Source organism: Lygodium microphyllum, chromosome 28, assembly GCF_053477565.2.
Source record: "Lygodium microphyllum isolate KBCC chromosome 28, Lygodium_microphyllum_v1.1.10, whole genome shotgun sequence".
Lineage (NCBI taxonomy): Eukaryota > Viridiplantae > Streptophyta > Polypodiopsida > Schizaeales > Lygodiaceae > Lygodium > Lygodium microphyllum.
The window spans coordinates 46,225,490-46,252,526 of NC_141162.1; the positions used below are offsets into that span (position 1 = coordinate 46,225,490).

At 41.4% G+C, this 27,037-nt stretch overlaps 1 protein-coding gene across 1 annotated transcript; it reads right to left on the minus strand.

Annotated features, from left to right (window-relative positions):
• Positions 1 to 7,686: 7,686 nt before the first annotated feature.
• Positions 7,687 to 24,992, minus strand: LOC148011416 (putative inactive purple acid phosphatase 27). Its single transcript, XM_087670360.1, has 13 exons — positions 24,601 to 24,992; positions 23,521 to 23,608; positions 22,928 to 23,194; positions 22,103 to 22,211; positions 21,570 to 21,675; positions 20,173 to 20,305; positions 9,742 to 9,929; positions 9,390 to 9,576; positions 9,232 to 9,299; positions 8,781 to 8,892; positions 8,495 to 8,683; positions 8,326 to 8,406; positions 7,687 to 8,175 (listed from the first exon to the last, which is right to left on the minus strand). Exons 1-13 carry the CDS (start codon positions 24,990 to 24,992, stop codon positions 8,119 to 8,121), a joined length of 1,977 nt encoding a protein of 658 aa, XP_087526486.1. The 3' UTR covers positions 7,687 to 8,118.
• Positions 24,993 to 27,037: the final 2,045 nt, after the last annotated feature.

Here is a 27,037-nt window from a genome sequence, read left to right on the forward strand (position 1 = left end):
AACATCATCTACTGATAAGGGCACTGGAGCAGCAGGAACTGATGGATTTACAACAGGAGGAGTAGGCTTAGGCATAGAACTTGCAGCAAGGGTAGAAGTAGAAGTCTCCAAGGATTTTTCAGAAGCAGATCCTATATTACGATGCAATCGTACCCTCTTGCACTGCTTCTTAACAAGCGCATTCACAGCATCAATGACATGTCTCCACTCGGTCTTTAAGCCTGAATCGGTAGCTTGATCTTCCAAAAGATCATCCAACTTTTCCTGTAATCCAGCATCAGCAGTTTGTAAAAATAATTCCACCTTCTGCATCTCCAAAGCTTGCTGCTCAGTCCCGTCCAACTAATCATAGCAGCTCTCAAACTCTCGCAGAAGGGCGGTAACTGAAAGTCCCTTATTAGGCATAGAAACCCATGCTAAGAAATTACTGCGGTTCATAAGACCTGTATCCTCCAAAAAATATTCATCTTTCAATGCCTTCTTAAACTATGTCCAACCAGCATGTGTTCCTTGAATTTCTGAAATTCAAACCTCAAGCGCGCGAACCACGATCCACAAGAAGTAGTGGCTCCAAACGTCTTGAGAAACCCCAAAAAACTCATCTTTTCTTCATACAAATGCAGGTAAGTTGAAACTTGTTGGCCGTTGAACTGCTTCATCTCCTGTTGGACAGCCTTCAAGGCATCCATGGCATCACTATCGCATTTCGCGTGTGCTTGCTGCTGCATATAGGATGTAAATGACTAAAACAGATGCTTCATGACATTCTCGTCCGTCGTCTCTTCTTGGGAGTCTCCCATCTTGCTGGAAATTAACGCAGCGCTTTTACGTCGAGTTCACCAAAAATGTCGTGGAGTTTGTGCAAGAGCTACTGAACACGGGGTTCAAAATGCTGCAAGGAAAGAGGCTAACAAGAAGATCTCAATTTTTGATACCAAAGATCACTATATTGCTTGTCAAGTGAATTACAACAAAGAAACTGCCAACAAACAAATTTTGTTCAAGTCCCATCTTTCTTATCTCTACATATAACTTTTGGTCTTACTCCAAGGCTCTTAAGCAAGCTCAAGCTTTCAAGCCACTAACAAAGGTAGACAACAGAAGGTTCACAAATGGTCTCCAACCCCATGTATAAATCAGAGCAACATCAAGGGCCACCTGTACCACAGCATTGCTGAACTCCCATAATCCTGGGTGTTTTTGAGGTTCAGAAATAATGGCCTATGCTTAAAACCCGACTAGTATGAGCTTTATGGGGGATGCAAGGGAAAGGGTTAATTCCCAAGGATGCAAGGGAAAGGCCTTAATTCCGAGGGTGTAAAGACCGCTTTGTAGGGCCAATGAAAAAGGGGTTTTAATCTTGGCTATTGCGGATCCACAATAAGGGGGTTAAAAAAGAAAAGTACCCAAGCTATGGTGGGATTTAAAGGGGATGTAAGGGGGAAAAAAAGGTGCTTAAAAACCCGGGGGTAATAAAACCCGCTTGATAAGGCCTATGAAAGCCTAAGGAAGGGAGCTTTAAATGGGCTTTGTGGAATGATAAAGGGGGGAAAGGGGGCTTAAAGATTGCTTGGGAAGGGATAATGAAAAACCACGGAAGGGGGGTTTAAACGGACCACGGGAAGGGAATTTAAATGGACCACGGGAATGGGGTGGTTAAATCCCACTGGAGAGGGTAATAAAAACCACTAGAGAAGGGCTTAAGAAAGCCCACAGGAAGGGGGGCTTCCTAAGGGCTCTTGGAAGCTTCTGTGGCCCAAAGAATCCACCACATGGAGGAAGAGGAGACGATATTCAATGATGTTTGATGGCGGCCAGAAGTCGAACGATAGCAGCGTGGCAGTAGCTGGCAGCTCTCTACGGAATTCTTCTCCCCTCATGGCGCACTCACAGGCGATGTTGTTCTCCTCTCTCCCTCAGCCTCGCGACGTCCGACCTCAGCTCCTTCTCTCCTTCTCTAGGCCTGCTGGCGGCGTCTATCCCTCACTCCTTTCCTTACTCACCCCATAGAGGGGGTATTTATAGGGTAGGGAGAGGAGTCCTCTCTCCCTACACGGCCAGTTGCATGGCCCCTATCCCTTCCATGAGCTCCAGCGAACGAGCTTAGTCATCCGCGCCTACTCCCTCTCCTCCAGCACAGCCTTAGGTTGGGGGTTAAAGAAGGATTTTAAAAATTTACCATAAATCTTCTCAATTATCCCCTTGACCTCCTCCCACGAGGAGGTTCACCTGAAAATATGCGATTTCATAAAACCGTAGTCTCGATTCTGCCAATGGAGATCATGATATATCGTGTTAAAGTTCACACCGTCCGTGACCACAATGCTAGCATTGTCATTTTCCCAAGACTTCACACGGCCTACACGGCCAATTGTATGGCCCCTATCCCTTCCATGAGCTCCAGCGAACAAGCTTAGTCATCCGCGCCTACTCCCTCACCTCCAGCACAGCCTTCGGCTAGGGGGGAAAGAAGAATTAAAAACATTTGCCATAAATCTTCTCAATTATCCCCTTGACCTCCTCCCAAGAAGAGGTTCACCTAAAAATATGCAGTTTCATTAAACCTTAGTCTCGATTCTGCCAATGGAGATCATGATACATCGTGTTAAAGTTTGCACCGTCCATGACCACAATGCCAGCATTGTCATTTGCCCAATACTTCACACGGCCTCATAATATTTTCAGCAGAAATATTACAACCTTCTCAGCGTGGCTAAACAGCCCCCTTGGTTAGGGTCAAGTAGACAGTCAGGGGATAACCGAGGCTGCCACTTCCTTCAGGCCTTCAACCTGAAGCAATAGATATCTTTTGCACATAAACAAAAGTGAGGGAAATGATAATCTAGCATTAAACAGAATAGAAAGGAGGACAAGATGATCAAATATGAGGCCAAGAACTCAACCATTAATGATCACGCATGCTGCCATAGTATTCATTAGGGGAAATTTGGACTCACTTTTGAGCCTTGTAAGAATTGCCCTATCATCATCCTATTAAAAAAAGAGGACCTAGAGATAACTATATCCATTGTACCTCAAAATTATAACATGCAACACACCATTAGTTTTCATGAGCGGATTATATTGCACCAACCTTCATAAAATTTTGAGTTTACATGCTTAGGTTATGGCCTCCCAACCAAAAAGTAGCCTCAAAAGTTTCGTAATAATATCCTCACCCACATTTTTCATTATGGAATATTATTTAGAATCACAAAGAGCTTAAGAATCCCAAAAGTGAGCCAAATCTCCCCTAATGACTAGGAAGGATTGGTACTAATAAAACGAAACATATGGGCTAGAAATTATGATCATTGATATTTCTTAAAGCAGGCTACTCATTCCCTAGAATCTTTAAACAATGCATAGACCTTTTCAAGTTCACTACATATGATGTGTCTTCAAGCCCTTTTTAAAAATAACCTTATCTATGAACTTTCCCTACATTAAACACATCCCTTTTCTATTCAATCTATGAATAATCTCTTTACATGGCACCCTTTTGTAAGTAAAAAGTACCATATTTAGAAAATTCCTTCTATTGAACCCATGTTCATAGCTCATAAACTAGTGTGGTATACTAATAGTATCACATTTTCACCAATTGTAAATGATCTCAAAAGGAGAGAAATGTAGATAAGTACAAGTGAATATCTTTACCAAAGGGAAGAATCAACCATAACTTTCCAAAATCTATATTCACAAGATAGTCTACCCACCACTTTCCAAAGAGACGAGTGTGAAATATGAAATAAGAGCTTTTTGCAATAAACTGCCCTTCTTTCAATCCATTTTCTAAGAACTCATCAAGATTCTTTACTATACCAACTTTTCACGTATTATGTATATCAATGTATTTGAACATGTTTACAAACATCAAGATGAATAAATCCCTAGGCCAATCTATCTTTTGTTTACCTTTGGAAAGTAGAGCTATGTGGATAAAACTCCAAAGGTATTCTTTAAACCTCTTTGTCTTTGGCCACATTATTTTGCTAAAGAGAAGCATTGAAGGAATTTAAAAAATCAACAAAGATATTGTATGTCACCATGAATAATCTAGCAAGATCACCTTCAATCATAAAATGATCAAGCTATCTAGTAAAATCTTCCCACAAAAGACTGACAACCTCAAACAAATTGAGCAAACTTGTAAACTCTTCTCCACAAAATACTCATGCAAAACAACTCCAGCATTCCATCAAGACCTAAACATTTTGCTCGTCATTCGAGAAAGAGAAATTGTCATTATGTTGTTGCTAAAAAGTGCATTGTTCACTTGCTTTTACTAAGTTTTCTTGTTTTATAAATAAACAACCCGCAACCCTTGAAAATATTGTATAGTCATTTGCTTATGACCTAGAAGCTTCTCTTTGCTAAATGAAAAGAGAAAAGTCCACTCTCTCATCATTTGTATGACAATAAACATACAAACATGCAACCTTCCATGTGCACATCAATGGGATATGATCCATGGAACTAAAAATTATCTCATACCAAAATAGATATAGGACAAGGAAACCATGGTTGAAATAATAAAAATCATATCATCGTCATCCTCTGATGCCCTAGTAGATGTGAGTGTATCTCTAATATCCTTTATCTTTTATATATATAGATGGATTGTCATGTTCTTCTGTGTTATTCACTTGCTTTAGATGGATGTTTTGTGCCTTTGCATTTGTGCTATATAGCACCTTCAATACTATTATCAATATATAACTAGTACCCCTTATCTTTAATGTATAATGACATATTGTCACATTCACATTCTACATTATTTGCTTGCTTTAGTTGGAATTTATTTTGCCCTTATGTTTGTGCTATATGGAGCCTTCAATCCTAAAATAATCAAGTCATCTAATTGAACATTCGCCACATACACCCCAATAACATTGAAGCAACCCTATATGTAACCCATCAACAACTACAAATTTCCTATATACATTTAAAAATGTAAATTTGACTTTCTCATCACTAAAGATCTTCATGTCTGCTTATCCTTTAGCAAGGTGGGAGACTACTTAGGTATTTTAGATGGTTGAAAATGGCCATTTGTAGATCTGATAATGATATATGAATGTGAAATCTTCAATGTCACCACCCACATGAGATCCTTACAATGTGAAACCTTCCATGTGACCATCAACAAAATGTGATCCTTGAAGTGGAAAAGTGTCTCCTATAGCAAACTACACAACTCCAATAAATTCGAGCATGCCTTGAATACCCTTCATCTATGAGCATTTTAATCATGTTCTCCTACATTTACTTGCATTAGAATTGTTGTGTTTTGAGCTATACACGACCTTCATACATATTATGCCTCCTTTGACAAACTTGCATTCACCAACCATGCTATCACCAAGACTTTTTAGGTATCCTACACTGCAAAGTCAAAAAAGATGAACCGAAATGGCATAATCAAGAAAAGTAGGGGGCATTAGAGATCAACTCTCTACATTTTCCAACTCTTGATGCAATTTTGCTTATCACTTCATTAGAGTTAATGTAATTCTCATGAAAAGTATCCATTGTTGTTCCTATGCATCCATCCCAATTCAAGGTTTGGTCTTTGTCACTTTCACTTACTTTCTTCCAAATCTTTTTCATATGTTGAATAGATGTACTGTTCTATCAATTAAAAGTGTTGATTCTAAAAGGCGGCTATCCAACTTCAAAGCTATTTGAGAAAATTCACTTGTAGGAAATAAGATAAAGGAACAATTAAAGTCCTATAGTTCAGCACAAACTGGATGACAATCAAGCCATCCACCAACCACCATTTCCATACATACGATCAAGTATGTCAATCTTTCCACTTTAATAGTTATCAAGCAAAATCTCATCTCTTCCCTCAAACCCATCAAAGACACTAAAGACATCATTAAGCTTTCATAGCAAATTCATTCACCTCTGTGGATAAAACTCCAAAGGCATTCTTTAAACTTCTTTGTCTTTGGCCACATTATTTTGCTAAAAAGAAGCATCAAAGGAATAAAAATCTTTGGCCACATTATTTTGCTAAAAAGAGGCATTAAAGGAATAAAAACAAGCAACAAAGATATTGTATATGTTACCATGAATAATCTAGCAAAATCACCTTCAATGATAAAATGATCAAGCTATCTAGTAAAATCTTCCCACAAAAGACCGACAACCTAAAACAAATTGAGCAAACTTGTAAACTCTTCTCCACAAAATACTCATGCAAAACAACTCGAGCATTTCATCAAGACCTAAACATTTTGCTAGTCATTTGGGAAAGAGAATTTGTCACTACAAAGTGCATTGTTCACTTTCTCTTACAAAGTTTTCTTGTTTTATAAATAAACCCCCCACAACCCTCGAAAATATTGTATAGTCATTTGCTTATGACCTAGAAGCTTCTCTTTGCTAAATGAACAGAGAAAAGTCCACTCTCTCATCACTAAACCATTTGTCTAACAATAACATTCAAACATGCAACCTTCCATGTGAGCATCAATGGGATATGATATGTGGAACTAAAAAGTCTCTCATAGCAAAATAGATGTAGACCAAGGAAACCATAAAAAACATATCCTCCTCATCCTCTGATGCCCTAGTAGATGTGAGTGTATCTCTAATACCCTTTTTCTTTTATATATTTTGATGGATTGTCATGCTCTTCTTCTATGTTATTACTGGCTTTAGATGGATGTTTTTGTGCCTTTGCATTTGTGCTATATAGCACCTTCAATACTATTATCAATATATAATTAATACCCCTTATCTTTTATGTATACTGATAGATTGTCACATTCACCTTCTACATTATTTGCTTGCTTTAGTTGGAATTTATTTTGCCCTTATGTTTGTGCTACATGGAGCCTTCCATCCTAAAATAATCACGTCATCTAGTTGAACATTCACGACATACACCCCACTAGCATTGAAGCAACCCTATATGGAACCCATCAACATTTTCCTATATTCATTTAAAAATGTAAATTTGACTTTCTCATCACTAAACATCTTCCTGCCTTCTTATCCTTTAGCAAGGTGGGAGACTACTTAGGTATTTTAGATTATTGAATATGGCCATTTGTAGATTTGATAATGATATATGAATGTGAAATCTTCAATGTCACCACCCACATGAGATCCTTAAAATGTGAAACCTTCCATGTGACCATCAACAACATGAGACCCTTTAAGTGTAAAAGTGTCTCCTATAGCAAACTACACAACTCCAATAAATTCGAGCACTCCTCCAATACCCCTCATCTATGAGCATTTTAATCATGTTCTACATTATTTACTTGCATTAGAATTGTTGTGTCTTGAGCTATACACGACCTTCATATATATTATGCTTCCTTTGTCAAACTTGCATTCACTAACCATGCTATCACCAAGACTTTTTAGGTATCCTACACTGCAAAGTCAAAAAAGATGAACCAAAATGGCATAATCGAGAAAAGTAGGGGGCATTAGAGATCCACTCTCTACGTCTTCCAACTCTTGATGCAGCTTTGCTGACCGCTTCATTAGAGTTATGTAATTCTCATGAAAAGTATCCATTGTTGTTCCTATGCATCCATCCCAATTCAAGGTTTGGTCTCTATCACTTTCACTTACTTTCTTCCAAATCTTTTTCACATGTTGAACAGGTGTACTGCTCTTTCAAACAAAAGTGCTGATTTTGAAAGGAGGCTATCCAACTTGAAAGAGCTATTTGAGAAAATTCACTTGTAAGAAACAAGATAAAGGAATGATTAAAGTCCTATAGTTCAACACAAACTTGATGACAATCAAGCCATCCACCAACCACCATTTCCATACATACGATCAAGTATGTCAATCTTTCCACTTTAATAGTTATCAAGCGAAATGTCATCTCTTCCCTCAAACCCATCAAAGACACTAAAGACACTATTAAGCTTTCATACCAAATTCGTTTACCATGCCCATGTAAGTCTTCTTCGTATGTGCCTACAAACACTTTAAACATGGAAGGCCCTTGTGTGTAAGAGGGCGGGGCGAGGATTGCACATGTGACCTTAAAATATCTTACTTTGTGCCCCCACCAGAACTAGCCAACAACTAATATCCAACCTTTCGCTTGAATCTGTCTTCGATCCACCAACCCAAATCCTACTGTTTTACTAGTCTGAAGGAATCCAGCACTTGACCACCAGAAGCACTGATGAACTGCAATAATATACATGTCCAGGATAAGCAAATTTTACCAAATTCCAACATCACTGCTGCTAATTTCCAAAGCCTCACATGAATGCATGCCCACTCTAACTGGCACTGCTCCAAGCAAGATAATGGGTACTCGAGAAACGGACTGAATACCTGGAACAGCAATTCTTGAGATGTTGCATTGACTTTGCAGTAGCCATATGTGGACAACCTCAACAAACTCCAATTACCATGCTGTTTCAGCAAAAGCAGCAAAACATTATTTTGTCCTTAAAATGCAAGCAACAAAACATCCCCTTGACCTTTCCTGGAAGATACCCACAGTGGAAGCAAAACCATCGAGCGTAAACCCAGCCATGCCCGCAATCACATGAACAGGAGCCGAGTATGGCCTGCTTTGGTAAGTGTCAACTCCATTAGCATCTTTGGATGGAAGGAGAAGGCAGTTGCTCCGATAGACTGCACACGACCGCTCGTAATTATGCACATGCCCCCACACTGCTAGGTCAACCTGTGATCCATCAACAGAAAATTCTACAGTAAAGATAGATTTTTTAAAACAAAAAGTTAAAAGAATCATCTCAATCAAGCTCACATGGTCCTCGTACCTGCGCCTGCAATAGAAGGGGCTCCACTGCTTTACGAAAAGCAGGATCCACGGAGGGCAGTATTTTTCCTTTAATCCCAGATTGCTTAACCGAGGAATATTGTGGCCGATGGCTGCACAATATTGATAAGGCAGCAGGGTGTAAATCATTGACGCCAAAGCAATGCTTGAATCTTACTTGTAAGAAGCTGAATTGCACTAAATGTGCACACGTGCACACACAGACACAGAGTGGAAGAGTTGAAGAAGAGACTAACGTGAATGAGAGTAAAAACTAACAAGCTAATAAACCAAGACAGCAATAAAAGGCTAAGCTATGCAGAGAATCGTCATTTTTGCTCTGCTGTAAGCAGTCCTTGAAGGAGCACCATGGAGCTTTTTGGGCTCTCAATGTGAAGAGGGCCTATCAAGTTTCTGTACTTATCATCTCGAACAGGGAAGTTAGAGAGTACCCAGTGAAAACAAGCCACGGTGTTTTTGTGCGGTTCACTGACGCAAGATCACGTTGTATCCAGAAGAACTGCATGAAACAGGGACTGATACCTAAAAAACTTGGTATAGGAAAGAGAAAAAACATGGCTGTGCCTTAATGTCTGCCTAAAACTCTTGCCTGTTCACTCCCCTCCATCCACTGATGCTCTGTTGACATCACAGTGAAGTGGACAGGTCCAGTCTCAAATGAGTACCAAGGTTTGTCCCGCTCCAGTATTGGCATCTGGAAATACTTCTCATACGGAACACCGCATTCTCCTCCAGAATCAGGAGTCTCATAATGAGATCCAGAAAGAGGAAAATCTCTGTAAACAAACATTACACATGATCATCATATTTTTAACAGGAAGAACCGCATTGTTTGATAGCAAACCACCATATACAGATGAGAAATAAAGACTTCACACAAACCCCATAATTAATTTCAGAATCAAATCAGATTAAGGAAGACAACTAATTGGAGGAAGTACCTTTCATGGTTACCTATGGCAGTCATGTAGGGAACTTCTGATGCTACAGGACTGATGGAGTCCAAAAAGTAGTCCCATTCAACAAGAAAGCCAGTTGCATACGCAATATCCCCAATATGTAGGATCAAATCTACATTTCCAGATGTAACTTCACTAGTCACAGCATCAATCACACTTGAGGCTCCTGGCTGCATCATAGTGAGGACAATTGACATGTCAATAGTGTGCACAACATACATTCATTTGATAGTCACTTCAAAATCAGGCAAAAGCTAAATATGTAAGCCTACAAGGTGGTACAAAGCTTAGTCTTAATCTAGAAGCCATGCAAATAATGTCACCGTTTCTTCAGCACATGCACAATTGGCTGACCTCTACTTGCAATAGGTGGAGTGATTCGATTCTTCCAGCTTGACTTTCCAACTCTCATATGACACCAGATGGCAACATTGCTACAGCATTGCTCAATACCACGACTGCTGGCATCACACATCACCACATTTGGCTCATTGAGATCCAGCAATCTCAACAAAGTGAGATGCTTACTCCATATGACTCACCTACACCCACTCAAAATCCTACCTTGTGTCATCGGTAAGAGGGAATGCCACATCCACATAATGCACCAATAGAACATTGTCAATCCCAAGAACATGGGCACCTCCGATGCATCCTTAGGACAAGGCTATTCCATGATTTGCCTCAACCTTCTCCAAGACCCATGTTGATACTAGTAATAAAAATAATGTGTTCCAAATAGGAAATGGATACCATGAACAAGTTACAGTCCTTCCAATTCAAAAAAAGCTTGTTCACCTACAATAGGACAAGTATTAACTACCCTTCTGAACTGCCCTCTTTACTTGGAGGTGAGAAATAATCATCACTCATTGAACTCAAGCCACAGAGGGTAAGTACTAACAGCGTGCTGCTTCCAGCAGAAAAAATATCCAAGGTGATAGAGCTTACCATTAGAGTGCATTTCTGTTTTATGTCAGGGATATTTAATGCTGGTCAGACTACTTTTTTGGCCGCACTCAATATTGGCCAACCTGGTTATTTATTGATGTCATTTTTGTTGGGGGTAAAGGCGCCTCTGCCTAGCCGCCCATGTATTAGTACACTGACAATACCCGCCACTGCACACTGCAGGTGGCGGGTGCCCATCACCGTCACTTTATTCTTTATTCTTTTAGTGAAAGTTTGAATAAAGGAAGGCCCGGTCACACATTGTGACTGTTGGAGTTTCCATTTGGTCTCTCTCTCTTTCTTACTCTTGCTCTCCCACCATAGCTCTTCCAAGCAAGCTTCAATCCTTCTCACCTTTCAACTGGTATCAGAGCATGGTAACTCAAGCATTCCGACTTTGTTCATGACTCCTTCAGCTTTCTATTGATTACCTACACTCATTGGGTCTCCTTCCCGGCAACCATAGCCGATTCTCCCGAGCTCCCGTCACTCCCCTACTTCCCAAGCACCTACCCGGCCCATTTGGGCACCCTCAAGACATTCCTTCAGAGGTATTGGAGCTCTCTTTTGTTATTTTACTTCAGTCCACAGGTTTTATGAAGCAGAGCAGCTATGTCCTCTTGCTTCTTGTGATGTCTACTCTCTATCGGTGACTTTGGTCTTCAAGAGGGAGCTCCTGGGAGTCTTTGACTACTCCCCCAACCTTGCCTTGACCTTGCCCAACCCTTCCACAGGCCCTAGATCAATTTGGGCCAGCCTAAAGACCTACAAAAAAATTTTGGTTTTTAATTAAGCCCCCAGCACTCATTGGTAGCTTGAAAACACTTCATTTGGTAGTTGGGAACATCCCCTTGATGCTCGACATTGGTGGTTATCATTGGCATTGATTTGTGGACTAATTTACCTCAGTCTAGGACTGTTTTCCACAGTCCACAGGCAACCACAAACAATGTTACATCAGCACTTTAGGTTTATGCTTGGTTGGCATTGACATTGGTTGCTTGGTCGGTCCTGAATGCGCCCCGAATGCTAGGGGAATGTATACCTATGATGTGAGATGCTTTTGGGATTGAATTTACTCAGTCATTGACTGTTTTACACAGTCCACAGGCAGCCCAAAACAGGGCAACCCTCTGTCATTACACTTTATGCTCATGCTACATAGTCATTTGATGCCCGGTTGGTGCCTATACATATGGGAAAGTATGCCTATGGTTTGTCTACGGTTTTGAGCTTGGATTGGGCCACTGTTTGCTCAAATTTGGACGTTTATCTGCTGCTGAAATATTCAGGGCTGAAGCTTATTTGCTTATGTTTGGATATGCCTGCTGGATTCGGGCTATGTCTTGGATGTATACATTGATGTAGTGACTCTCCAGGATCGATATAGAGCTTGGATTTGCTGTCGAATCATTGGTTGAGCTTGAGCTCGCTTCGCATAGCATTTGGATCTTCATCTCTGATGTACTTATGACATGTACTTTGCTTATATTTGACCGGTCTTGACATGCTTGGCCTATGCCACTACGACATGTCTGTTACATTGTTTGGTGCTATTGAGCATTGCTTTGGCTTGATATTTCATTACCCGAAGCTTACTTTGGCTATTTCTCGGCTTGCCAAAGTTACAGTTTGGATGTACTTGATGTCTATGGATACTATGTACGGATGCTACACGGCCTATATCCTCATGAGGTCTTATTGATGCTTGATCTTGGATCTTCTGGCTCTAGTGCTATCATATGCCCTTATTGAGTTTTTTTGCTTAATATTTATGGCTTTTGTGCTAGTGGAAGCATCTTGATACGCTTGACAAACATTAAGTAGGCGGTTTATACTACTTGAGCATTCGGATACTTGAGACTAGGATCTTCACTTGGATGTTGCATGGTTGATATGCGGTGGTCCTCATAAATATACTTGGGCTGATTTGGGCTTTGCACTCCCTAAGCATACACCTCTTTGTGTCAGGTCTTGCCATTGTTGTGTACACTTTGCCCTATTACACAGGGGGAGTGCCGGCTTATTGACAGATTCATTTGATATGCTTGGGTGTTTGCTCGATATCCGTATGACTATCACATGCTAATTTATGTCCGCTTAATGCTGGTTATACTTTGACAGTCAATAGTTGGCTCGGTGCATTCATTTTGCCTACAGTTTGCTCTCATTGTACCTGGCTGTCATTTATTACAGCAAGCAGTTATGCATGGACTGACATGGAATCTTCATGCTGAATCATCCTGAAATTATGTACTTTTGATGGTACTTGGTAGGCAACATCATTAGCTATCAGTTCGTGGTCATTTTGTCTTGGTTTTGGTGGTATTTTGGCTGTTTACAATAGAAAACAGCAAGCAATTTTGAACTGTCTACACCATTTTCGAGAACAACACACTCTTAGAGCTGTTCCTAGTGTCTTTGACACCAATGTCAGCTTACCTTGGTCCTTGAGACACTGAGCTTTAAGGCACCTTGGTACCATATTAAAAAATCAGCATACTACAACATTCGTTTTTCATTCATCTTATAAGTTCTCTTCATCTTGAGTTCTATATTGCACTCTATGTTGTCGTATACTTTGCATTTCTCTATCTTTAATCAAGAATTTCTTTACACACGGCCCTTCTTGGCCTTACTTCTTCAGCACATAGTTTTTATGGCATACACGATACAACAAACAAAATTTGAGCAAGAAGTAGAGAACACAAAAAATATGAGAAAAACAGAGACTACTTTAATCTCAAATGAACTGATACAAAGATGGCTCTATCCAGGTGTGTGCTTTCACTATGAAGCTTAGATAGTGATCCAAACAGATGATAGGCGTAGGGTTTAAAGATAGCTAGAAGAACTCTAACTAGGTAAAAGATAGATTGATAATAGCTTTAGAGGGGTCTTCCTTTTATAGCCCAAGAAGGTAATCTAGTGGACATGTCCGACCATGTTATTAATCCTCCCTAGTTGGCCAAGGAATATTCTATATTCTCTTTACCCTCAAGCCAAGGGTGCTGCCCCCAGACCCCAAAATAGGAATCCCTAATAACTCCCACACTCTGCAACTCGATGCAGTGTGTCTCAAGTTGCTACCAACATAACTACTCTATCTAACCCAAAGGCTAGATCCACAAAGGTCACATTTTTGCCATCCGACCACATAGACCTCATTGGACATACAAGTCAAAACCCACCCAATGTCCATGCTCACACATGGCTTCTCTTCATAATGGGGACCTTACAACATAGAACACCATGGATCATTGGTGGCACCTGTAAAATATTACACGGCGCAGCGAACAGAATCTGAGAAAGAGATAGAGAGTACACAACAGATAAGAGGAGAATCAGTAAATTCTTTAACTTCAAACAACTGATACAAAGATGGCTCTGTCCACCCGTGCGCTTCCACTGAGTGAAGCTTAGATGGCGATCTAGACAGAAGATAGGTGAAGAGTTTAAGGCTAGCTGGAACAACAACTCTGACTGGGTGAAAGATGAGTGTATGATGGCTGCGAAGGGGTTTAGCTTTTATAGCCCGCGAAGGTCGTTAGGTCGGCCTGCTGACCGACCTACCATATGAGCCTCCACTAGTCGGTCAGGGAATATTCCAGGGAATATTCCCTTTACCATCGGGCCGGGGGCGCTGCCCCCGGACCCCCGCCAGGGGAGCCGCTGGCCCCCCTGGGACCCCCCAGCCAGGGGCCGCTTCCGCGGCCCCCGAACCCCACAATAGGGGCCCCTTTTAACTCCCTTACCACGCAACTCAATGCAATGTGCCTCGAGTTGCTACCAGCTTAACCACTCTGTCTAACCCAAAGATTAGACCCACAATGGTCACCTTTTTGCCATCCGGTCACATAGACCTCATCTGATATACAAGTCAGGACTCCACCAATGTCCGGGCTCACACTTGGCTTCTCCTCATAATGGGGGCCTTACAACTTTGAGCACCATGGATCATTGGTAGTACCTAATGAGGGTGGGGCATTGATCATATCTAACACCCCCCCTCAATGTCCACCCATAGGTGAACTATCTCCTCGGCCCAATGCCGAGTCTCTGAAGATGAACTTGAAGCAGATCCTTCGTAAGTGCTTTGGTGAAGATATCTGCTCCATTCTCCTCTGTTGGACAGTAGACCAGTTCCACTATCCCATCCTCCATCAAATCACGCACATAGTGATACTGGATCTCTATATGTTTGGTGCGTGCATGAAACACTGGATTTTTAGCGATGGCGATGCAACTCTGATTGTCACATCTCAGCACAGTTGGTTCTTCATCCTGCACTCCCATATGCCATAGAATCCTTCTCAACCATACGGCCTCACATGCAGCAAAACAAGCTGCCTTGTACTCTGCTTCGGTAGAAGACAATGCCACTGTTGGTTGCTTCTTACTAATCCAAGAAAAAATTCCTGAACCCAAAGAGAAACAATAACCAGAAACTGACTTCCTGGAATCAATGTCTCCTGCCCAATCTGAGTCACAGTTCCCCACAAGAGAAGTTCCGAAACTGTATGTGATACCATAGTCAAGAGTTCTCTTCAAGTATCTGAGCACCCGCATCCCAGCCTTCCAATGACTCTCATGAGGTTTGTTTGAGAACCTGCTCAAAACACCAACAGCAAAACTGATATCTGGTCTGGTGTTACACAAGTAGATCAGACTGCCGACCAACCTCCTATACCTCCCAATGTCTGCTAGTGCTGATGTATCCTCAACGGATAACTTTACATTCACCTCCATAGGTGTAGCTATCTCCTTGCACTCGGTCATGCCAAATGCCTTCAAGATCTCCCATGCATACTTCTTCTGAGAGATGAAGATCTTTCCTGGCTCTTGCCAGACTTCAATCCCCAAACAATAGTGCAGCAAGCCCAAGTTTGTCATTTCAAACTCAGAACTCAAAGCCTTTCGAGTTTGGTTGATCATATCTTCATAGTCACCTGTAATAAGAAGGTCGTCCACATATAGGACAATCACTACAGACTTTTTACCATCCCTGTAAACATACAAGTTAGCATCTGAGGCACATCTTTTGAAGTTTAGGTTTAAAAAGAACCTATCTATCCGCTGGTACCATGCTCTGGGGGCTTGTTTCAGCCCATACAATGCCTTCTTCAGTTTACACACTTTGTTCTCAGAATGGGGGGCCTCAAACCCTGGTGGCTGAGCCACGTACACCTCCTCCTTGAGGTCACCATTTAAGAACGCTGACTTAACATCCATTTAGTACACTGGCCACTTCTTGTGGGCAGCCACTGCAAGTACCGTGCGAATAGTGGTCATTCTGGCAGTTGGGGCAAATGACTCTTGAAAATCAAACCCTTCAACTTGTGAAAATCCTTGGGCAACCAGTCTAGCTTTGTACTTTTCTAAGGTACCATCAGCCTTGTACTTTACCTTCCAGATCCACTTGGTGCCAATAATCTTCCGCTTTGCTGGCCGATCCACTAGCTCCCAAGTGTCATTCTTTATTATGCTGTCATACTCCGCCTGCATAGCAGCCTTCCATGATGGATCTGCAAGTGCTTCTTCTAAGTCAGTTGGCTCCTTTACTTCTCTCATAATCTCAACCATCAAGGCCATGTTGACTATGTGAGCAGAAGCCCTCCTTTGCTCCTCTATTCTCTGAGACCTCCTTGGTCCGTCTGCCTTCTCCTCAACAGATGCAGGCATAGGATTATTGTGGTCATAGAGCTGCTTCACCCAGCGCGGCAATGGCTTTTCCGGTGGGGTGATGTCAGGTTGGTGAACTTTTTCCTCATCATCTGAAGATGATGCTTCCTCCTCCTTAAGGATAGGGATAGCTCTCGGGACAGGTTCATAGTGGACTACTTCTTCGCTTGATGATAAAGTGGAAGACCTTGCCTTCTCCTCCTCCACTGTATGCGGCTCCTCCTTGAACACCACATCACGGCTCGCGATGATCTTCTTTGCCTCTTGGTCATATAACTTGTAAGCCTTCTGCTCATCACTATAACCCAAGAAGATACATTTTCTGCTTTTTGGTTGTAACTTGTTTCTCTTCTCATCTGGAACATGTGCATAACATTCACATCCAAAAATTCTGAAATGTGAAACAGATGGTTTCTTACCAGTGTAAGCCTCATGAGGTGTTTTTCCCTTGAGAGCCTTTGTGTAGCTCCGATTTAGAATGTAGACTGCAGTATTAACAGCTTCAGTCCAAAAATGGTTAGGCAATCCCTTGCCCTTTAGCATGCATCTTGCCATCTCCACAATGGTACGATTCCTACGTTCCACAACACCATTTTGCTGAGGTGTGTGAGGCGTCGTCAATTGACGCTTGATCCCTTTGCTCTTGCAAAAGCCTTCAAACTCCTTTGAGTTGAACTCACCACCACCATCTGTTCTAAATTTCTTCACACTTTTCCCTGTTTCATTCTCAACAAGTATTAGCCATTCTTTAAACTTACCAAAAGCTTGAGCCTTATCACGAAGGAAGTACACCCACATCTTCCTACTGTAGTCGTCGACAATCAACATAAAATAAGAAGATCCCCCCAAGGCCTGTGTAGGCATCTTACCACACAAGTCAGCATGCACCAACTCTAGAGGAGCATGTGCTCTATTCTTGCTTTCTTGTGGAAATGCCTTTCTCTGTTGCTTGCCCATCATACAAGCTTCACATGGTTCCTTCAATTCAGTTATTGTAGGTAGGTGAGCAACCATACCTTGCTTTTGCATCTCCTTCAATACTGCAAATCCGATGTGTCCAAACCTTTCATGCCAAAGCTTACTTGTGCCCACTCCAGCGGTGGCTGTAAGAGCACTTAGCTCATACAGGTTGTTCCTTCTTTCTCCTTTGCCAACAATTGTGCCAGCACTATCAATAATTTCTGCACCTGTCTTCTTGAACCTCACTTCATGACCAAGATCAGTTATGGCAGCAACTGATAAGAGATTTCTCCTGATTTCGGGAACATACAACACATTTGAAAGCTTTTTGACTTCACCATTTGCAGCAACAAAAGAAATAGTACCTGTGCCCGCAGCAGGGCATTTAGCATCATTTCCAACCGTCACAGTGATGGATTCTTGTAGAGGCTGCATAGAACTGTATAGACCTTTCTTGTTGGTCATGTGACGGGAGGCCCCACTATCCAACACCCAAGAGTCAGTGGTAGATTCTTCTTGCGCCGAGGAGCACACTTCCTCAATGGTCGCCATGAATAATTCCAACTCTGCTTCAGCCGTATTGGCTGTCTCTTTCCCTTTAGTTTTAAGGGTACCATTCTTTTCATCTGCCTTCTTGACACGACAATCTGCAATCGCATGTCCTTTCTTCTTACAGTAGAAGCACTCTCCTTGAAACTTCTTCTTGCCGCCCTTTTTCTTTTTGTCACCATCATTTTTGGTGGAGGAAACACCTTTGCCTTTTGCATTGGCAGAGAATGCAGCATCTCCATTGTTGCTTCCTTCTCGAGCTTTCAGCCTCAACTCCTCCTCCATTAATAATGCACAAAACTCCTCAAAAGTCAAAGCTTGAGGTCTCACCTGAGTATTAAGGGCAGTTACTAGTCCATCAAACTTTTGTGGACAAATCCGAAGACACCTCCGAGCTAGCTCTTCGCTAGTCTTTTGTATCCCAGCGCCAGCCATCTGGTCGCGCAGATTCTTAATCCGAGTGATGAATGCTTCAACTGTCTCTCCTTCAGCAAACTTCTCCGCTGCTAGTTGATTCTCCAAGTTTTGAATCCTTGTTTGGTTTCGTGTTTCATACTGACTCCTTAGTACATTCCAAGCCTCTGACGCTTTGGTTGTATGCTGAATCAGAGTCAAAACACTGTCAGAACAGCTTGTAACTAAGGCACACAATGCATCTGCATTCCTTCGTTTCCAAGCTCGTAGAAGATCTGCATTCGGAGGAATCATCACACTAGGATTTGATGGGTCGGGGATAGGCTGTGGTTCTGCGTCAGTCCCCAGCACAGTCTCCAGAAGCTCAGAAGAATCAAGGATAGTTGTAATTTTGAACTTCCACAAGGTGTAGTTTGTACCATCTAACTTGCCTTCGCTGAAGGTTGGTGGACGAATCCTCAGTGTTTGAATAGCCGGTACAGCAGCACCACCTCCTGCACCGCTTCCTGATGCGCCAGAACTGCTTCCCGGAGTCGACATCGTTTCTCTTTGCTGTTGAAGCCTTTGCCTCTTGCACGCTCTCCGATCTCTAGAGCCCCCTGGGCTCTGATACCATGTAAAATATTACACGGCGCAGCGAACAGAATCTGAGAAAGAGATAGAGAGTACACAACAGATAAGAGGAGAATCAGTAAATTCTTTAACTTCAAACAACTGATACAAAGATGGCTCTGTCCACCCCGTGCGCTTCCACTGAGTGAAGCTTAGATGGCGATCTAGACAGAAGATAGGTGAAGAGTTTAAGGCTAGCTGGAACAACTCTGACTGGGTGAAAGATGAGTGTATGATGGCTGCGAAGGGGTTTAGCTTTTATAGCCCGCGAAGGTCGTTAGGTCGGCCTGCTGACCGACCTACCATATGAGCCTCCACTAGTCGGTCAGGGAATATTCCAGGGAATATTCCCTTTACCATCGGGCCGGGGGCGCTGCCCCCGGACCCCCGCCAGGGGGGCCAGCATAGGGGCCCCTTTTAACTCCCTTACCACGCAACTCAATGCAATGTGCCTCGAGTTGCTACCAGCTTAACCACTCTGTCTAACCCAAAGATTAGACCCACAATGGTCACCTTTTTGCCATCCGGTCACATAGACCTCATCTGATATACAAGTCAGGACTCCACCAATGTCCGGGCTCACACTTGGCTTCTCCTCATAATGGGGGCCTTACAACTTTAAGCACCATGGATCATTGGTAGTACCTAATGAGGGTGGGGCATTGATCATATCTAACACCTTACAAGGGAAAGGCATTGGGCATATCAAACACCTCATTATAGCCACCTAAACTTCGATTCTATTCAACAAGCCAATCAAAAGGGAATGATGGAGGTTTTGCCATTGTTATTTCCACCTTTCTGGCATTACTTTTCCTCCTACATCCTTAGCTACCCTTAGACACAAACTGTCAGACCAAATGACACCGAAGTGGCAAAGCAGGCACAAATGGCAACACATAAGCAATATTTCAGCAGGGTCAGAAGCCAGACAGGCTGACATTCAAACAGCAGGAGACTCAGCCACACTTAACAAGGGCCAATAAATACAGTAATTACACAGGTTCTAAAACAGAGTGCACAAGATGCAAATATTCTGAGTTGGGCAGTCAATGGTGCTATACCTGTTTACAACAAGGAGAGCATGGCCTTACCACAACGCTCTCCGGGCTGAGGCTGTGTGAAGATGGCCAAGGCAATACTGTGGCTAGAGATGTTTCTGGTGATGGTGCGTTTTCTTTATAAACTGATATATCAGAAACATCTTAGAACAAAACAAACTAAACACTCAGGGTTGATTCTTACTTGAATGTAATGTTCAAGAGTATTATCACGTGGAGTTTTGCCCATATCACCATAAATAATAAAGTTTACTTCTGTTGAGCCAGATGCAGGCAGTGTCTTCAAAACTTTGGTTGGACTCCATCCAGTTTCATCACTGTCAACCACAACTTGAAGTTAAAATAAGATTGATAGTACACTAAATAAAAGTGTTCTAGAAGAATCAGTTTTAATTCATGATTGAGAAAACTTGTCCTACCCCTTAAAAGAACAAACAAGCAAGCAAAAGAAAAGTAATAACAGTCCAAACATATTAACTCTCTAGGGTGCAGTTAGGCATGAAAAGTAACTATGTGGTGCATTGCCGAGGAGATTGGCTCCATGTAGCACACAGGTTTGACTACTGTCTCATCCCGTCTTGTGACAACAAACTCATTGGTTGTAGTGGAGGTATTATCGGAGCTTAATCATCACTATATTGGGGCCTTGTTGCTGGATGATCAACAGACTAGGACTATATGTCCTACCCACTTTATGACTTTACATGTAAATTCTGACATTTAAAGGAATGGAAACTCTCTTTGTAAACCGTCTGTTGTTCCTCATCAGTAGATCACGAAGTTATTACAGACCCTATGAGCATTATGTCAAGTCAAAATCAGCATAGTACAGTTTGCACTGTATAAGCTTCTTAGGCCACTTTCCTCCAAGACCTGAGAATATAAGCATTTGAAATGTGGATAGCCAATACATGAGTCACAAATATGTACATAGCAATGATAGGGACAGCACAAACGTTTGAGTCATCAACAAGAACCTGTGAAAAGACATCAAAAGGGGCTCCACAGCAATAAGGACGGCACAACTTCATCCAAGACTAGGAGCAGGGATGCACAGGAGCACCAGTTTAACCAGAAAGAAGCACTTTCACCCTGAATCTCTTCCCTCCAGAGCCCCATTTGAGGAAAGCATTTTTACTGTGCAATCCATCAGCTTAGAGTCTCACCAGTGCTCTATGGAAGAACCTCTTCATGATGTCAGAACAGAAATATGAGTTCACGTAACTGTATAAACGGTTGACAAGAGAAGTATCTCTTTTCTCACCCTTTATTTCAGCCAAATAAATCTCAGGATACACCACAGAAGGACCCTTAAAAACGAGAATACACGTGCATAAGCAGTCATCAGGATTTTAGAAAGGAAACAAAGCAAAATATTGCATGTATGGTAGCAGTGGCTCCAGAGCAAAAATGTTTCTACTTTAACTGACAACCTGAATGAAGATCTAACAAGGAGTCCTTTAAAAGAACTAGCACGGAAGCTTTTGTCACAAACAATAGAATCACAGCACTGCTTGCATTGGCAGATATATAAAATCACAATAGTAACAGGAACAAATCTAAAGTCACAACTCACAATACCTCCCATAAGTGTACTCGTACTTGGTTGATGGTGAAAGCCCAGTCAAAATGGCACTATGAATAAAGCCAGGGTCATGCCAACCGAAGCCTGATGCTGGACTCAGTTCTTTAATGGTAAACAATAAAGAGTTAAAACACAGAGAACACAGGCTGTAGAAATCAGGCAACAGATGGAACACGGAAATGCATATTAAATTTGTGCATTAGTTCATAGTCGTTAATATCATGGGGCATCTCAGTAATCTTCTTTCACCTATGCCTTGATCAAGGCTCATTTTGAGACCTTCAACAGCATCACAGACATTTCAGCCTTCCAACAGAAACTACTTAAACGTGGAAAGAAATTACAAACACAAATGCAACATTGCTAGATGGGCGGTCAAAATGAAGTTAAACTCAACTTCTAAGTAACTGAAGATGAGATTACGGATTCAAAAACCACACTTTCATGTGTAGGACTTGACAAATTTGGTAAATAAGTCTTGGCAGCAGAAAGCCATAACTTCCAAAAAGTACCAAGTTATAAAACGTACTGCACATATCACTCTTGTGAAATGTCGTGATTGCAGATTGGACAGATTTTCCACCACCATATCGAACAGTTTGAGGTCGTGAGTCTCCACTTATCCATGTCAGCTTTATCTGCAATCAGCCATAGAAGAACTCATTATACTGAATACGGTACATACAAACTGTCCATCTATTATACTGAGTGCAAAACAGTTACAGGATTCAGATGTAAAGAGTTCTGTTTACTCAAAGACTCGTTCGGGGCATGAGCATTTGGATGTGGATTCAGATGTATGGAATTCTCTTTACTTGAAAAAGGGCAAGAGCATTTGGTGGAGGTTTTGGTAGCCACATCCAGCTATAACTTGCTATCTACAGAAATAGATGGCCAAGGATGATGTAGAGTAGACATGCTGATGCTAAAAAGGAACCTCCAATAAAGGATTTCTTTTTCCTCCTGTTATTAATGGAATGGCTAGACTATGGGCAACAATGTAAAAAATCAAAGAACCAACTGGGCTAAATTTTGGGGGTTAAAGAGGAAAATTAACCCCTGTAATCAAAACAGTTGAGATTCGTCCCAAAACACTTGAAATCAAGGTTATTTAGCAACACTTCACCCCATTCCCTACGCTATGGAATTCCAATACACATTCACCAAGCTATTTCCAATCAAGAAATCATGGGATACCTAAGTATTACAATTTTACCACCAATTTACAAACAAGAATCATTGGATCCCTTACATTTTACATTCATCAACACATGGGAAGATGTCAAACACTTCTTGGGTGAATGTGGGAGGTTGCATTGGAATTAGAATGGTGATAGAAATGTGAGTTACTCACAGAAGTGCCGGTTGAGTCGAGGGCAGATAGATGGCCATAGAGCGGTTGAGAGGGGTGGGCGAAGCTGAGATGGCCTGTTTGGCGAAGGATGCAAGGGGCCTGGAAGCCGTCAGCGAAGAAGACGAACTTGATGTCTGTCCTGATGTTGATGAGGTCGAAGGTGAGGGAGCCGCTGCATGTGTGAACAACGCAGAAGTGCCACAAATGCTTGGAGCAGACCTTGTTGGCACAGGCCAAGTACGCTGGATCCGCCTTCAAGCGTTGGAACTGCGTCAGCCACCCACGACAACGTCACCAAAAGACATTAAAAACAAGCGATCGAACACCCATTAGTAGCCTTGGCTGGCCTATTATATTATTTATTGGTTCTCACATTCAGCATCACATTCAAGGCCACACTATCGCAAATGGTTCTTTTATGTGCACTCTACAGAATATCGATCCATAAGTTAACCTCAACTCAACTAACCTTGGGTAATTTAATTGATTACACCACACAGACACACCTCTATGTGTGTGTGTGTGACAAGCATCCACTTTAGTCTAGGTGAAGGCCCTTCAAAAAAGTTGTTTCTTGTAATGTAAAAAGCTACCTTGATTGGATAGTGACAAAGCAGCGGAAGTGATGTGAGATCAGCCGTTTCCACATACAACAGCTCATTTTCCAAGCAATCGTTTGCGCTATAATATGCCATAAAATGTGATAGTTTAGAAAACATTATTGCATATAATTAAAAGGTTTATCAAACATTAAAATCAAATAATGAAGATCCCTTAATTATTACATAAAGAGGCTTTCGAGAAATTAAAAAATAGATATTAAAGATCCTTCATTTGTGCATAGTTTTATCAAACAAGTGAAAGAGAGAGAGAGGTGAAGTAGAGTACCAACCATCTCGATCTTTGTCTCTCTCTAAATCTTTGTCTCTTTGGCTCACACCATATAGGTAGATAAATGAGATGAAGATAAAGATGCTTGCATGCATTGTTTACCCTTGTAAATATTAAAATCTCTTCTTCACTATGCACAACATTATTCCTTGGTCACTAAATTTACTTAATGTCTTATTCACATAAGTGGCCATATGCATGACTCCCAATCGATGAGGCAAATGGAATTTCCAACATGTTTATAGCCCCATGTATGTGATGTACTACCCAAGGTATAGGTTTGTAATACCTTCCAATCTTCCAATCCTAAAGCAACACATAATGTGATGATGAGTGTGTAGATTGACTCCAATGGGTGTGTGTGGGCTACAACCTCCTTGGCATAATGGATAACCAATCACCACGGCCTACACATTCTTTAGAGAGATTACCATCCACATTTCTAGGGGTAGTAATATTTTTTTACTTCTAGAATTCCTAACTAAACATGTAGGCCATGGTTCATTGAAATTACTTGAGGATCATACGAGAGGTGATGGCGTGATTTTTTAATCTGAATTAAGTTAAAAACTTGGTGATTATTTTCTTAAGGATTGGAGTCTAAATATTTGGTGTTAAGTATGTTTCTCTCCTTTTTAGTATGCTCACTTGTTTGGATGATGTGGGAGACTCATGCACGTAAATGTGTGTGTGTGTGTGTGTGAGAGAGAGAGAGAGAGAGAGAGAGAGAGACGCACACATATAAGAGAGGGGAGGGAGGGAGAGAGAGAGCTCTCTCATACCTTGCTGAGGACGGAGAGACGACGGCGATCCAGTCATCCTTACTAGGGTGGATGACGCCCGACACGGTGACCGTCACGTTCTGGCGGTCCTGGAGCGGCCCCGCCCCTGCGTCGTGGGATATGGTGATGAAGGGGTTGGGATCCGGGCACCTCAGCATCTGCGTCATCAGCGGGCCACCGGATGACGAATTATTATGCCCTGTTGCCTGCATGTACTTCACCGCATGACGATCATTGGAGACTTTAGTTGGCCGCCTGCCCGCTGCAGGTTCCACCGGCGGCACGCTGCAGCTGATCATCATGATAACGAGGATACAGCCGCCCCATATTGACGTGAACGAATTAAGGTGGCGACCCTCTTCCATGTTTCCTGATTTGCTGCGTTTCGGCATAGTGATCTCTGTATTCCTTACGATATGTTGCATGTAGCCTGCTCGTAAGGCTACAGCTAGAATTTCTTTCGAAACCGCCCTTTTATGGGGTCCGACGTTGCCACTCTACCGACCGTCCTGCATTATTTGCATTATGTCTCATTGTCGAATCGCCACAAAAATGCTGCAATGTGCGTCATGGGAACGAAGACATTTTGTCAAATGTTTGGTAATGGTGATAAGGCGCTTTGTGCCTAGATTCTCCCTTTGTTTCGCACAAGTGTTATGAACACTTCATTCTTGCCTCCCTTTGCTAGCACCTACTTCTCACTAATTCAATAGCAAGTCCTATGTTATACTATGGAGTCAAATGTTATACACTCAAGTTGAGCTTGCATAGAGTACTTTGCATTATGTAATCAACCGATGCCTCTTTGAAGTAAATTTTGTGCTATGGATTATGGGTACCAGTGCATGTCTATCTATGTTAAAAGAGGACCATTGAGCTCAAGACTAAGTTCATTACTTGTGTGTTGTATCTAATACTCATACACCCTCCAAGATAATGTAACCCCCACATATACAAAAGCCATACCTAACTTTACATATTTCTTAAAGCCATGTTGTTTTCCATAACCCCACATTGTTGGTGTAAACAACTCATGAAGGCATCTTAGCACACCTCTACTCAGTCTCAATATTGGATAGTACAACTATAGGTTGCTTCTTGCTACTACAAGTAACAACATTACTCCCAAAGGAAAATGTAAATCCACCATTAGTAGATCTCTTGTCTGAAATACTACCAACCCAATTTACATCCATTTAACCATGCAAGTCTAATAGAACACCTACCTCATAAACACTACAACAGAAACGAGGCATAGATGCGCAAAGTCAGGCGCGTCTATCATTGCGTCTATATGTGCGTGTAAATAGACGCGAATTCTACGTCTATATATCCGCGCAAATAGACACCAATATAGACGCGCCAGCAGACGCACAATTATTTAACCACCTAAAATTGGAATTAATATAATTAAAAAACCAAAGTTAATACTTATTTAACCACCTGAAATTGATTATTGGGCATGCACGTGTGCGCATGATAAAAACCATAGAATTAAGAATACACATTGAATCATTGAATTAAAAAAATAGAGTTAATAATTACTTTTTCATTGTTCTCTAATGAATGGCAGTTCCTCCAGTTGACAAGCCTGATATAAGTAATTAGCGGCAAGCGACATAAACCTTACAATCAGTAGCAAGCATTGCAATATGTATCTCGTAATTTCTCTACTTGAAGATGATTAAAAATACTTCCTTTTTATTATGGAAAATTCAATTTAGCTTTAAACTTGACTATTGATTCTTGAGTATGCACGTGTGCGCATGATAAAAACCATAGAATCAAGAATACACATTGAATCATTAAGCAAATTAAGTATGTTACAGTGAATGATCCATCTCATCTTCAATGAGATTAGCCCTTGCTAAACTATCTACTTCTAGGTCTATGTTACCAAGAGGTAACGAAACAAATAAGTCTATCCCACTATCAGATGTGTTGCTATATTGCTCAATAACTTCATCAATATCATTGACAATCACATTATTGTCTTCTTCTGTGTTTCCTTGAACATTCTCGTGAGGTTCATCTTGTACTATATCACACATATCATCCATTATGGTGACATCATGCACATTATCATTAATTATTGGATTGTCATCTGCTATCTCAATGTCGGTAATATTACCATATATTGGTTTTGAACGATTAGATATAGGGATGACATACCACCATCAGTTATTGTTTACCATTGGATGATACACAACCTGTATTTGAAAAACAAAAGCAAGAAACTTAAATACTTATTATATTGTGTATATGTATCACATGTATACATATTAAAAAATTAGCCTTTACATATATACCTGCTCGTATTGTTGAGGTAGTACTAATGTGTCATTCTTATTTTGGTGAAATTTTGTAGAGTCAATGATTACAAAACCACTTGGATGACGTCTGATTGTGCAATGCTCACCATTTGTTACCACTTCTT